At 41.6% G+C, this 13,465-nt stretch overlaps 2 protein-coding genes across 6 annotated transcripts in view; one reads left to right on the top strand and one right to left on the bottom strand.

The window, feature by feature from the left end:
• GTF3C4 (general transcription factor IIIC subunit 4) overlaps window positions 1-5,857 on the top strand; it is a 64,738-nt gene extending 58,881 nt beyond the window's left edge. The window contains exon 9 of the transcript XR_007770014.1: window positions 5,707-5,857. The gene's annotated coding sequence lies outside the window, so the exon portion shown is untranslated. The remainder of the gene's footprint in view (window positions 1-5,706) is intronic.
• The window catches only part of AK8 (adenylate kinase 8), a 107,057-nt gene that overhangs the window by 31,980 nt on the left and 61,612 nt on the right, over window positions 1-13,465 (bottom strand). For all 5 annotated transcript variants that reach the window (XM_050926643.1, XM_050926640.1, XM_050926639.1 and 2 more), the window contains one exon: window positions 11,236-11,377. In XM_050926643.1, coding sequence (XP_050782600.1) covers window positions 11,236-11,377 — 142 coding nt within the window. The remainder of the gene's footprint in view (window positions 1-11,235; window positions 11,378-13,465) is intronic.

The following is a 13,465-nucleotide window of genomic DNA, read 5'->3' as shown; positions in this document are numbered from 1 at the left end:
CTGTTTCTCAGTTACTATGGGCTTCATCCCACCATTCTTACAGAGACAAAACTCCCATCAACTTAGTCAATGAGCATTTGGTCTCGTGCAGGATCAGTCCCCAGAAGATTAGAATGCTACATCATAATACATTTGATGTTTCTCCATCCCAATTATTATTTGCCAAAAAATATTTTTGGTTCCAGTCAATTCTTGCCTCCAGTTGCTTCCTTATGAAAGCTTCCTAAAACATCTACAATCAGACTAGCAAATATCAGATATTTTTGTTAATTCTAGAAGGGATGAGGAAATTAAAGATGAAAAATTAATCTTAAAAATTGCTGGCCTAGTTTTTCTAAGAAGAAATGATCAGATCTGTCACAGTAGAAGACTTCAGTACATCTTATGTTAGTTGGTCAGTTCTACCAATGCTACATTTCAGGAAATGGAGTGATGCTACATGACAACTTTGGGCATACAGCAAACTTAACTGAGACTGGCTAGTTAAAAGTAGCAAGTAAGCTTAGCTGAAATTTTCAGCCTGGACTTACTGTTTCAAATGACAATGCCTAAAATAACATCTTGGGATACTGGCATCTCGTTGGATTCTGAGTCAAAAAGTCACCGAGACTAAAATTAATGTGGACCAAACTGGGAGACTTCGGTGAACCAAGTTCTGCGGGATTGGTAAGGAGCTATTAGGAGTACACTTACTGGCTCTGTCTGTCCCAATTTTCTGGTAACCTAAGCAAGGATAGTTAAGGGAGGAAAAGTACAAATCAAATGATTAGACTAGCTGAATAAGAATACATTGCTTTTCCATTACCATCAAAGGCAGCCTGTATCAGATGAGTTTCCAAAACCAGCATCTGCCTCCCATGACCAAAGTCAGCTATGCCCTCTAGTCACACTAGAACAGAGCCAAGAACAAAGGTGAATCTCATGATAACATGTGCAGCATCCTCCATAAGTGAAAGGGCATTATGAAGATTCAGAGATTCTCTACTGATTTTGTTATACTTGATTCTAGATATTGAACACATATTAATGGCTTTACCTCCGGACAGAGAGGCCCTGAAGGTGACAGCACAGGTGGGTTAGGTCTGGAGGCTCCCTGATGCAGGCTTCTTGGCCCTGCCTCACCCCCGCCCCAGCAAAGAGCAGAGGAGAAGTCTTCGAGGTAGCCTAGAGTGGCTGCAGGAGGGACCAATCAGGGGCCAGATGGACGATATAAAAGGAACCAGGCAGCAGAGACAGAGCAGTCAGTCGCTGCCTAGAGCTCAAAAATGGAGGACTGGGGGGCTGGCTAGCTAAAAGAGCAGCATGACCATTAACTGGTCAGTGCAGCTGACTGAGCCCAGAACCTAGCCAGACCAGGTGAGGGTACCATGATGGCCCTGCTGGTCCGGTTGAAGACTGAGCCCAGGCAAGGGCTGCTGAAAGGACACCAACCGAGTGTACCAACATGGGCCCCTGGTGGGCTGTTAAAGAAAGCAGTGCCTCTGGAGAGGAAGCCTTGGCGCTACAGCCCCATATCAGGGCCATGAACAAGAACTAGAGACTGCATACCCCAGAAGTGGGGACAGCGTGTGTGACTCGGCCAGAGGGCTGAGTCACTGAAGACCCGCCAAAGAACTGTCGGCCTCTGGGAGGGGAGCTTGCGAGAGGGGGGTTCCACCCTATTCAAGACTGAGTGATTGCAGGCACATATCGGCCAGAGAGCAGGCACCTGCAAGGGGTGGGCGCCAGCACTGTTATGACAGGTCATACAGTGACTGCATCAAGAGCTGCAGAAAGGCATCAATCTCTTTTGGGGGGAATGCTCAGATTTTTTTTTATCCACTAGTTCCCTTGGGAGAAATAGCTTCAACTGGGATTAGTGTTATTCTACCAAGGGTAGAGGTGATAGAATCTACTTTGGCAATAGAACAAAATTTAATCCTTTTATCCTTTGTGACTTCATAAAGTTTCAGAAAAGTTTGCTAGCAGGTCTCTTCTTCCTTGAGAACCATTTAGAATCTACATTATCTTTTAAAGATTCAAGAATTAGAACCAATTGTTTTCCCTTATGCTTTTTCATTTGGGGAGGGGGTCTCTCTGGGGAGCATCAAGTGACTTGCTGTATGTCTCCTCAATCTGCAGCATTTTAGCAATCTTCAAAATCAGTTTGTCCAAGTCACCTGAGTCAAAGAGTCTTGCAGTCTCCAGAGGAACAAAAGAGGAGGAGGAGACTTTCCCTTCCTATGAGGATGAAGGCATTATCTTTCTGACTGGTTTCCTACCCTTGCCACCTTTCTCTCTCTTTGTCTGTTGTTTTTTCTTAGGAGGAATTGCTGTGGAGGATGGGAGACCATTACAAATGTTCTCTGGTGAAAAAGGATGATCCTTGGCGGTGGATGGGGAAACAGGAAGGAAGGAAAGGTCAAAAGCAAGGGGGGGTTGTCAGGTTTAGAGGTGCAGAGAAGGCATCATCATCTCATTTAAGTACATGCATCTCTGTTGTAATAAAGATCCCTCGGACCCTGAATGAGGTGGCTGGTGGGCTGAGGTGGCACCGAGCATTCTCTCTCTCCCCAGTGCTTGGCTGCCTGGTGCTTGCTCACATGCTGAGGGTCTAGCAGATTGCCATATGTGGGCTCAGGAAGTAATTTTCCCCCATATAAGATTGGCAGTGACTTGGTAGGATTTTCGCTTTCCTCTACAGCATGAGATGCAGGTCACTTGCCAGGATCATCTGAGTATATCTCATTTAATATTTCCCTGCTATTGCAGGGGCCTCAGACATTGGTGTAAATAGGTCCCTCCTATTCTCTCCCTGTGACCCAAAATAACAGTCTCCTGAGGACTGCAATACCTTAGTCTAATGTGCAGGTGCTGAGTGGTACTGGTGGCCTGTGATACACAGCCAGACTAGATAATATGGTGATGCTTTCAGGCCTTAAATTCCATGACTTTATGACAGTGTTCCTCATTGCTACTGGGAGTGTGAGGCATCACTCTTGCCACACACTTCTTGTCTCCTGCTAAGGTGGCCAAGTCTGCAGGAAGCCAGGGTGAGACAAAGAGTAGAAAAAATAGATTCCCCTCTGCTATCCAGGCCACAGAAATCCACACCTCTCTGGGCAAGGAGTGGCTTTTGCCAGTTAAGGGGTTTGGGTGCAGTTCTCCTCACTAAATACAGGCAGAGCCCTACCAAATTCACAGCTGTGAAAAACATGTCACGGACCATGAAATCTGGTCTCCACCATGAAATCTGATCTTCTGTGTACTTTTACCGTATACTATACAGTTTCCACATGGAAAACCAGCGTTTCTCAAACTGGAGGGTCCCGACCCAAAAGAGGGTGGATGGGGGGTTGAAAGGTTATTGTAGGGGGGTCATGGTATTGCCACCCTTACTTCTGCATTGCCTTCAGACCCAGATGGCCAGAAAGCAGCAGCTGCTGGCCACGCATCCAATTCTGAAGGCAGCACCACCAGCAGCAGTGCAGACGTAAGGGTGGCAATGGGTGGCCAGAGAATGGTGGCTGCTGGCCAAGGGCCCAGCTCTGCCGGCAGCAGCACAGAAGTAAGGGTAGCAGAACCATCCCAGGCCATCCTTCCTTCTGCGCTGCTGCTGCTGGTGGCGCTGCCTTCAGAGCTGGGCTCCCAGCCAGCAGCTGCCACTCTCCAGCTACCCAGCTCTGAAGGCAGTGCTGCCACCAGCAGCAGTGCAGAAGTAAGGTTGGCAGTACCATGACCCCTCTACAATAACCTTATGGCACCCCCATTACTCCCTTTTGGGTCAGGACCCCTATAGTTACAACACTGTGAAATTTCATAATTAAATATCTGAAATCATGCAATTTATGATTTTAAAAATCCTATGACCGTGAAATTGACCACAATCCACTGTGAATTTGGTAGGGCCCTATATAGAGGATTAGTTGGTGCCAAAAAGTATCCAACTGAGCTGCCTCTGTGAATGCAAGTGGTCTGTTTATCTAAAGGAATCCCTGAATGTGACAGCAACGTATACAGCAATATATAAATATGTTACATATATATGTAACAGGCTGGCAGTGTTTGCTTGAAATATCACACGCAGTTAGCAGCTGTTGATCTTGCTGAGAAAGAATTATGTGGGGTCTGCTGACTCAGTGAGACAGATGCCCCAATCTCTAACACAGATGTAAAGAAAGAGGAAGCAGATTTCTAGGAAAAGAGGATCTAGAGTGTGAGCTGGGTAAGGAACCCTGGAAGCAGCCAAACTTGGGGGAAAGGGTTATGCTAATCTTTATCATTCTTATTGTTGTTTTTTCACTGATAAAGCCAAAGCCCAGTAAAGTGATCTGTTTGGACTTTGTATGCTATGTGGACTGTGTTTATAAAAGTTGTTTGGGAAAGGTGCCTGTTCACAATCGCTCTCTCTGCATTCCTGATGTTGGTGAAGATTGTTATATTAGTTTAAATGTCTTGATCAAACTTTTTATTTTTTTTCTGTGTTTTTCTTGTGAAAATGAGGAGCAAATTGGAAGAGAAATTATAACATTGACCTCTCCATCATTCATCAAAGTTTTTTGTATATCATCAGTTAAAAAGCATGCCTATTGTAAACACATATAATCCAGCATTTAAATTAGACCCCTGTTTTTAAAAATACCCTTGTAACACTTTCCATGCCAGAATAATTGGGTCATTTTATGGATTCTCGATACAACTATTTGGGGACTTACATTTTTCCTCATTAACAAAGCAAGATATTAAGTCATTTACTTTCATTTCCATATCTATGACAGCTACAGAGGGTAGCCAGGAAATGTTGAGAAAAAAAGAATTTGAAGTTCTGATCTTTAACAAAAATATTTCTTCTGATAAAGAAAATGCATCTGTGGAATACATATTTAGTGATAAGTATTCTAGTCCATGTCTGGTAAACTCTCAGATAATGGCAGCATGGTAGGGTCACAGGGATTCTATTAGCTCAATTAACGAGGAGTAAGATAAGGCTAACACCTAGCTCTTCAAACGGCTAAAAAATAGAGCTGGTGGTAATGGAGTTATTAACCTTCGCCAGCCATTGAATTTTGCTGCTGATTCAAACTCCATTTCCTAGTTCAGGCCTCCATTAATAGGCTGTTTATTATCCCTAATCCACATTGGGATCAGCTGCAGAAATATGAAAGCTCCATGTAAAGACCAAATGATTAAAAAAAAAAAAGTCTGTTTTGCATTCTATTTTTTTTCTTTTGTTCTTAATATATTCCCAGATTCTTTTTTAGGAAATAAGTACAACATTATCCTTGTTCTAAATTATTGGCATACAGGCTATTATTAATCAGATGAAAAAGTAGTTTAAAAATATTAGATAAAAGTGACATAATTGGAGACACAGCCACATCCTTTTGAAATCTGATTAAGAAGCAATATGATCTCCAAAATAAATTCTCTAATGTCATCTTTAAAGTATTTTCTGCATTGGTAAAGAAATTTTGGGATTTGACAACTGGGAATTTGGTGAAGTATATCATAAATCTCTATTCATTTTATTGTTAGCTCCTCCTTCCAACTCACCCAATTCTTGTGTCTATTCTGTTTGCCTGTTGTGTCCTATCTGACATTGTGTGCTTTCTGGGGCAGGGACTGGGACTGTCAGCTTTGTTACTTGTGTAGTACAATGGGGCTCTGATCTTTGATTCAGATAAATATAATAGCAATATAAATCTCTCTCTCTCTGTGTATGTGCAGTGTGCCCCGCCATTTGACAGCAGCATCATCAGCCAGGTAAAGAGCCAGTAGCCTACTGTCAAAGTAAGTCAGCTGGCACCCATCAAGGATATGCATCATAGTCTTAAGTTGACCGCATCTACATCACGGGTCATTAAAGAAACCCCATTAGAAAAGATTAGCCAAACAATTGCCGTCTCCTGTTTGAAACTGGTTCAGAGATAACCACAGGTGCCTTGACAGGTCAAAACCTGGTGGACAGATGGTTGGGTTGGTGACAAGACAGTGATTAATGACTGTAGTCGCAGACCACTTGTTATGCCAAGCAGATTCCACCATCATATCCTGTGGTGGCATAAGTGACCATAAAGGTAATTTATCAGCTATCAGTGTAGCAGAACGTTATGTATTGATGGCTTTGACATCATTTCACATTTCTCGGATGTTCAACATGGCTATGTGACATACGTGCGTTCCAACATATCTGATGCTATTCCACTCTCTTCCTCCAGATTTTATCATGTGATCTAGGTTGGTGGCTTTTGGACTGCCAAAATATATGAGTCACCAGCTTTGCACTGGGACCTCCCAACACTTGATCATGGTGGTGGAAGCATTAGAGAGAGAGAGAGAGAGAGAGAGACTGTATCAAGGCACACACATTCTCAGCCACTTTAACAAACGGCCAACATAAACCAGACCACAGGATCACCAGTGGTATAAAGTCCACCAGAGGGAGGCTGCAGTGGCACAAGGTGGTCACAACTTCCTTTCTCTCAGGGACTTACAAAGAGCTAGAGCTCACAAAAAGTGAGCAGCCCAGACTAGGGAGCTGTGCATGGCCAGGGAATCTAGGAGATGCATGATTTAGAGCATCCCTACACCTGGCCTGGCCTGCATGCTTCCCACATAGCCCACAGCAGAAAGGAAAGGGAAGCCACATCTTTAATAAAGGATGCTAACATGCCAATAGGAACTGTAGCAGGAATCATGTTTTAGCATAAAAATAGTATGGCGTTTAATGCAGAAAATTTGTTTCCTCTTGCTCAGATAAATCAAATGGATTATGGATTATACTTGAACTTAAATAAATAAAAACAGACATTTTTGGATTAAGTCCATGCATGGAAAGATATAGTCTAAAAATAAATTATTAGGAAAGTTATGAATGGTAGAATACAGGGGTTTTGACTTACCACCTCAATATTTACAGTATGATCAATAACAATAAGGTAACAAAAAGAGGGGTTGTTTTACCAGTTTTGAAGGGTGGGGGAAAAGGCATTGATAACAGGCATATAATACAGGCTTATTGGGTCTTGAGCTAAAGGGTCTTATCCTACTTTTTTTGAGTCCTTATACACTGAATCAATATACGATATTCATGACGCAAAGCAATTTTTCAGTGCATCTTCAGTGAAATGGGAAGTTCTATTCCTTAGCAAGCACAGACAAATGCAGTCAGTTTGTAGACAAATGTGCTGTCATACACTCAGTTGATGTGACTATGATCACTGTCATTATATTTAGAATTGACTGAGACAAGCTGTGCACCAGTTGGGAGCTGAAGTTAATAACAGGAGATATATAATAGTAATAGCCTACATTATTGCTGGTGAACTTTATTTCAGCTGTAAGTTTGGCAAAGAGCTGTAGCTCTGTTTTACTCAATGTGTACTTTTGTAGAAAATCCAAACTTGATATTTTCATTTGGCCTGTGGTTTTCTCTAGATTGTTTGGAGAACAATTTGCCCCCCAAGACCTAGTTCATAGAGGTTTTACTGTATCTTAGAAACATCCAGAGTTGTACAATCTACTTTCTATTTTAGCGTGAGTAATAAAAGAACAAGAACAAGAGCTAGAACTGACATTTGCACCTGCTTTGATAAAGGACTACATTGAACCCTTAACACCAGCAGTCCTGAGCATCTGATGCTAACTTGTAACTATATCTGGACTCTCATTTACTGCAGACTCTCAGGGGTTAACAGTCCTCCTTTACTAGGAGGCTGAGACACCACTAATAGATTCAGCTTCTTATTTGCCCTAAAGGCTGCCACAGTTCAACACGATTAGGCTCCTGTCCACTTAAGCTATAACTGCATCATAAGGAGGAATGTAGAAGGCAATGCATGTGTTCTCAGAGTACAGAAAGACTGGTGCTACAGGAGGACATATCTGTCTGACAGAATACAGGTTTCCCTGCACCAGTCTGCAGGCTAGTCTTGCTCTATGGTAAATACTAATTTTTTTTTAAAAATCTAATACCTTAGATTTGCAATGTGAAAATGAACTATTTTCCTCCTTGTTCTAGGGCAGTTCTTTGGATGCAGTGGTGGATGCTGTATGCACTTTTTTTATTATTACATTTTAACAAACTTTATAGCCCATTTTGTTTGTTTTCAAATAACTTTATTTTCTTTCTTTTTTTCCATCAATTACTAGGTTTGTTTTTCTTTCCATAAGATGGAGGAGTCAGGAGACTGATCCCGCTCAATGGTGTATAATTTAGTATTATGTGCACTAGGTTTATGTGGTGGGAGTCTGATAAAACATAGTATTTGAACACTAACCATTTATTAGCTCTAAGGAACAGATTTACGACTTGACAACCAGACAATAACTCTGTTTTCTGATCAGCCAAAGAGGTCTACTTTGAGTTCAAAACACAGAGTAACGTACCCTCTCACAAATAATTTTGTTTACTGATGTGACTAGATTTTAATAATAAACTTGATATATATGTAAATTTATTTTAATTTAATTTCATCTACAGAGCCCTCCTAAAATGAGACTTTGTAGGTTGTTTTCTGTCTGATTTATAGATTTCTGCATTCTATTCCCAGATTGATTTCAAGGCTATAATTCTATCCGGATTTTCTACTGATGTCAAAAACACCACCACTGCAGATAGTGTTTTATAACTAGCATCACAAGAGAAACTAAATTACAGCCCTGCTATCCCATGCTGCTATATGTCCTTTGTTTATAATCTCTCTTTCTTTCTGTATATACCTGGTACTTCAGTTTCATGGAAAAAAATGAACTCCAGAATCAATCAGGTTAGCATGATATCTGTTTTTGTCCCTTACTTCAACCCCTGTGTAAAACAGTAAAAGGCCAAAGTCTGTACTGAAATACACACATGCAGCTTCTATTAAAGCCGATGGGAGTTGAGTGCATGGATCAGAGTGGAATTTTCATACCTAAGCTTTTATACACCAGTCACTGTTATGTGCATTATTAGGCCCTGATTCTACAAACATGCACAGTGAATTAAATGGGAATATTCACATACATACATCTACTTATAAGTAGGGCTCTGTGTCTGTCATGGAGATCGCGGAAGTCATGGATTCTGTGACTTTCCGCTACCTCCGTGACTTCTGCAGCAGGCGTGACTGACTCCAGGGCTGCCCAAGCAGCTGGCCCAGGCAGCCCCGGGGACAGCCACACCAACTGCTGCTTGAACGGCTCTGCAGCCAGGTGCTGCTGGAGTGGCCCCGGGGAAGCGGTCGGAGGGGGGGTGGCTGGAGCAGCGTCAGGGGGCGGCCCCAGGCAGCCGGCCCTGGGGACCGCCCAAGCAGTGGCTTGTGCAATTGGCCCCAAGGTAGTAGTTGGCCTGAGTAGTGGTCCTGAGGGCAACGGGAGCAGTGGCAGGTGGGCTGCCCCGGGGTCAGACGTAGCAGCTGCGGCTCGGTGGCCCCCAGCAGTTGGTGACACTGGCCACCAAGCCCCTCACCCCCCAAGCAGCGGCCGCCCTGGCCCCCCCCAAAACGGAACCCTTTCCCCCACCCGGCCTCCAAGAGCAGTACCACCACCCACCAGCTAAGATTTAGTCAGGGATATATAGTACAAGCCATGGGCAGGTCACGGCCCATGAATTTTTGTTTATTGCCCATGACCTGTCCATGACTTTTACTAAAAATACTCATGACTAAATTGTAGCCTTACTTATGGTCATGTATACAGACTCAGTCCCTTAATTGTTTTTGTTTATGAATGCACCTTCCAGGAAATGCTATTATTTAAACTAATCTAACACAGGTTTAAGCATCCTCTCCTCTTTATCTCAAGTCATCAGGAAACTGGTTTCTCTTTAAAAATATCTGTTTTCAATAATGTTTCTATACCAAAGACTTTATACGAAAACAACACACTCCCTTCTCTTTCCCTGCCACATCCACAATACCTCCTCTCCCAATTCAATCCTACCCTTTCACCTCCTTCCACTGTAGTCTTGGATAGCAGCCATATGGAAAAACAGCTGGGGGAAGGAGAGATTTTGCCAGTTTAGTGTTGTGTTAAACATTTTTTTGCATGTGAATTTCCTTTTTCAAGGTTAGCTCTGGAAGTGTAGGAGCTAAGAATGTCTAACGTGCTTTTGTGATGGCCACCATCTTGGTCAATACCAAAGTACTGGAACCATGGACCTCCTGAGGTGAAAGCAGGAATATTAACAGCTCGAACTGAATAGCCAGGAACTCTAGCTGAGAGCTGTAACAGACTCCCATCCTCTGTGGACCAGGCCCAGAGAGTGCCATATATTATTTTCTCAAGAGGTTATAACAGTTCTTTTATGATGTTTGAGTAGTTTCTGCCCCAAGAACTCATGTCCCTTATGCCATGTTCCTGAACATTATTTTAATAAGCTAAAATCAAATACAGACATCACATTGTCTTTCATTATTCCACATAAAACAAAAAGACACTGATCTCATAGTGAGGTCCCAGCCATACTAATATAATTCTAGGAGATCACACTTACACAGATGTAAGCAGCTATAATTTACACCCAGCTCTAACAAAATATACGCACTGCATATAGTCCAAATTTAATCCCTTCTTGTGGTCTGGCTTTAATGATAAACCATCACAAAACAAATCTCAACCTCAGCTTGCTCCCCAAGTTTGGCTGTCCCTAGGGTTTCCCTGTAGGACATCTCTGTTCTAGCCTCTCTCTCTCTCTCTAACAGAGAAGCTCCAAACCCTTTTTATATCTCTGGCTGGATTTAACAACATTCATCTGTCACTATGATTCCATAGTAGTTATCCTGCATCTTCATGCAGGGCTCAAGCACCTGTCATTGGGATGACTCAGAAGGGGAGCCCTCATTCCTGTACAAAGCCCTAGAGTCTGTTATAACTGGCATAATAGCCAGACTCTGGTTTAAAATTCCCAAAGTAATAATGACGCACCTAGTATAAGTATCTTCTCTAAACTTGCAGGGTGGGATTTTCTGAAGCCCTCATCATTGGCCTAACTCTGTTCCCACTGAAATCAATGGTAAAACTCCTATTGACTTCAGTGGGACCCGAGTTCTTTTGAAAATCCTTCCCTTAGACTCCTGGCTCAATCAAAAAAGTGGCTCACCTAAAGAAGGAGCATTTACCCATACAAAAATGGACTCTTCAATAAGCCAAGAAAAAAATCAAATGCTTCTATGAGAATCAGACTTTTTTTATCTCTCATATTTGATTAAAGTAGGTAAGAATAACAAATAAACAAAAATACATATTGTTATTTAAAACATTTTTTTAAAGTCTTACCTGTTCGGAATAATTCCTGCTCTTTCCATCTGTTCTGCCTGATCTAAATCTTTTGGGAAACCATGTAGCACCCAACCATCAGCCATGCAGTCTAATCTGTTGAGACGATCTGCCAGTAACTTTAAAACGATGTTGTCTGGGACTGGAGAGGATTAAAAAAAACAACCCACCACTTATTTTGTTTGTCAAATCTCAGCACTAAGCAGACAGCAGAATGCTTCTTGTTAGCCTGTGAAGTGAATTTAGATACAAAAAAGTTATTAATGTTTGAAAGCTGTAAGCTTTTTGAGTAGGGACTATCATTTACTGTGTGTGTACAGTGCCACAATGGGGCTTCAAACTTGTTGAGGCCTTCAGGACAATCACAATATAAATAATAAATACTGCCTAAATAAGCATGCAGAGTAATTTTTCTCATAAACAGTTAGCTATGTATATCTAGATTATCCATATTTTAGCTCTCTACTGTGTGACATGACCACGTAAGATCTGCACAGGCAATGATGTAAATTGGAATAAATACCTATGTTGTAAAAAAATATATATAAGTATTTTAACATATTTAACATAGCAGATCATAGTGGCTCCTCTACAGCAGTTCCTTAGTGTATATTCTGGCCTTAAGCTTTCCTGTAAAAATAATAATTATTTTCTAGTCTTTGACCGAAAGATCAATTTCCAAATGTGATAGAACTGTAAACTGTTGCAGTGTTGTCCTCCTCAGCTTGCAGAGTTCTAGTGCCTCTGTTGCTGTTTCTGTTTACAAGGCTCTGATCGGTTTCACAACTGCTGTTATTTAACAAGGTAAACTTTTGTTTTAATTTTATAGGACAGAGGAGAATGGAGGGATGGATCAGTTTTCACTATACCCTTCATAATCTAAACTATTTCAATTAAGATGCTCCATTATCATTGCTTATTCTTACTGATTTACTGAAGAATTAAATTAGTGGACTGAACAAGGACTTTTGCCAAACTACCAAGGGCTGATCTGATGTATTCGGTTTAGAAGCAAATACCCAACTAGCCCCATGGAAGTGGTTAGGGAGCATGATCAGAAACACCCATTAGGAGTCATTTCATGGGTAAACATCCAAAACAATTTTTAAAAAGCAGAGACAGTGCCTCCTTGTATTTGCACAGTGTCTAGTACATTAGGGATCCTATCGGAAACAAAGAAAAATAATGGATTGCCACATAAATCCATAACATGAAACATTGATATTTTATTATTCGCCCTGCCATAGCATTTGCATACAACAGCACAATGGGAAGTTTTCATACCAGAGTATGTGTTTCAGATCTGTAATGCTGGCACTCACCTTTGCAGCAAATGGACAGATGCACACCTGTATTTCAGTTGGGTATGTTACCATTGACACGATACTATCACAAGTGCTGGGTACTGCAGGACACACTGAATAGTCCATGTTTCTATCGATTTTTAAAGAATGGAATCTCCATTGCATCCCAATTTCTATTCCCAAAACTTCAACATCATCCACAAGGGAAAAATCCCTTCAGTCCTAGTTGTTGGGAAGTCCTGTCTCTATTGACTCTTGTAAATCTATGATAGCTGCCACTCCATTTCCAGCACCAGTACATGCTGATTCTCTCATTTTTCAGAGCCTTCAACCCTCAGCCATGAAATTCACCACTTCTCCTTTTGGAATTGAATCACTGAGTTTACAGAATTGCTCTCAGGCTTCAATGTGCCAGCAAAAATTAAAGAAAACCATAGGGAATTAATTAGAAAACTGATTAGTGTATTAATTGAGGATACGCACTTCACACTAACAAGTTAAGGATAGTACTCTTCTCTAAAAAGCATCTGCTAAAAGAAAACTGCAATGGAATATAATATTTTCCAGTCACCTAATCCCATGTAAAATGACAAAATCACAAGAGGTACTTCTGTAAAATGCCAGAATGAAGAAAGTAGCAGCCACATTGTCAGACTGATGATATATATAACAAGAGGACGACCAGCGCTGCATCCAGAGACACAAGTAATAGACACTGGTTGGTTTTTGGGGGGGGAGGAAATAAAGATAAATTCTTTATTTTTTCCAGGAGTTTCACAGATTAACACAAAACTGAAAAAGCCTGGGACAAAAATTAAGAACTCAGCTAAAGAGAAGCAATGGAAATTTCTTCTGTTCCCTGCATCTCTGGCTCGAGGACTGGACTTTCTGTCTCGATATTCATGATGCCTGCAGTAATCATCTTC

Source organism: Gopherus flavomarginatus, chromosome 17, assembly GCF_025201925.1.
Source record: "Gopherus flavomarginatus isolate rGopFla2 chromosome 17, rGopFla2.mat.asm, whole genome shotgun sequence".
In the NCBI taxonomy this organism is placed as follows: Eukaryota; Metazoa; Chordata; order Testudines; family Testudinidae; genus Gopherus; species Gopherus flavomarginatus.
This window is presented reverse-complemented; position numbering and strand designations above follow the sequence as displayed.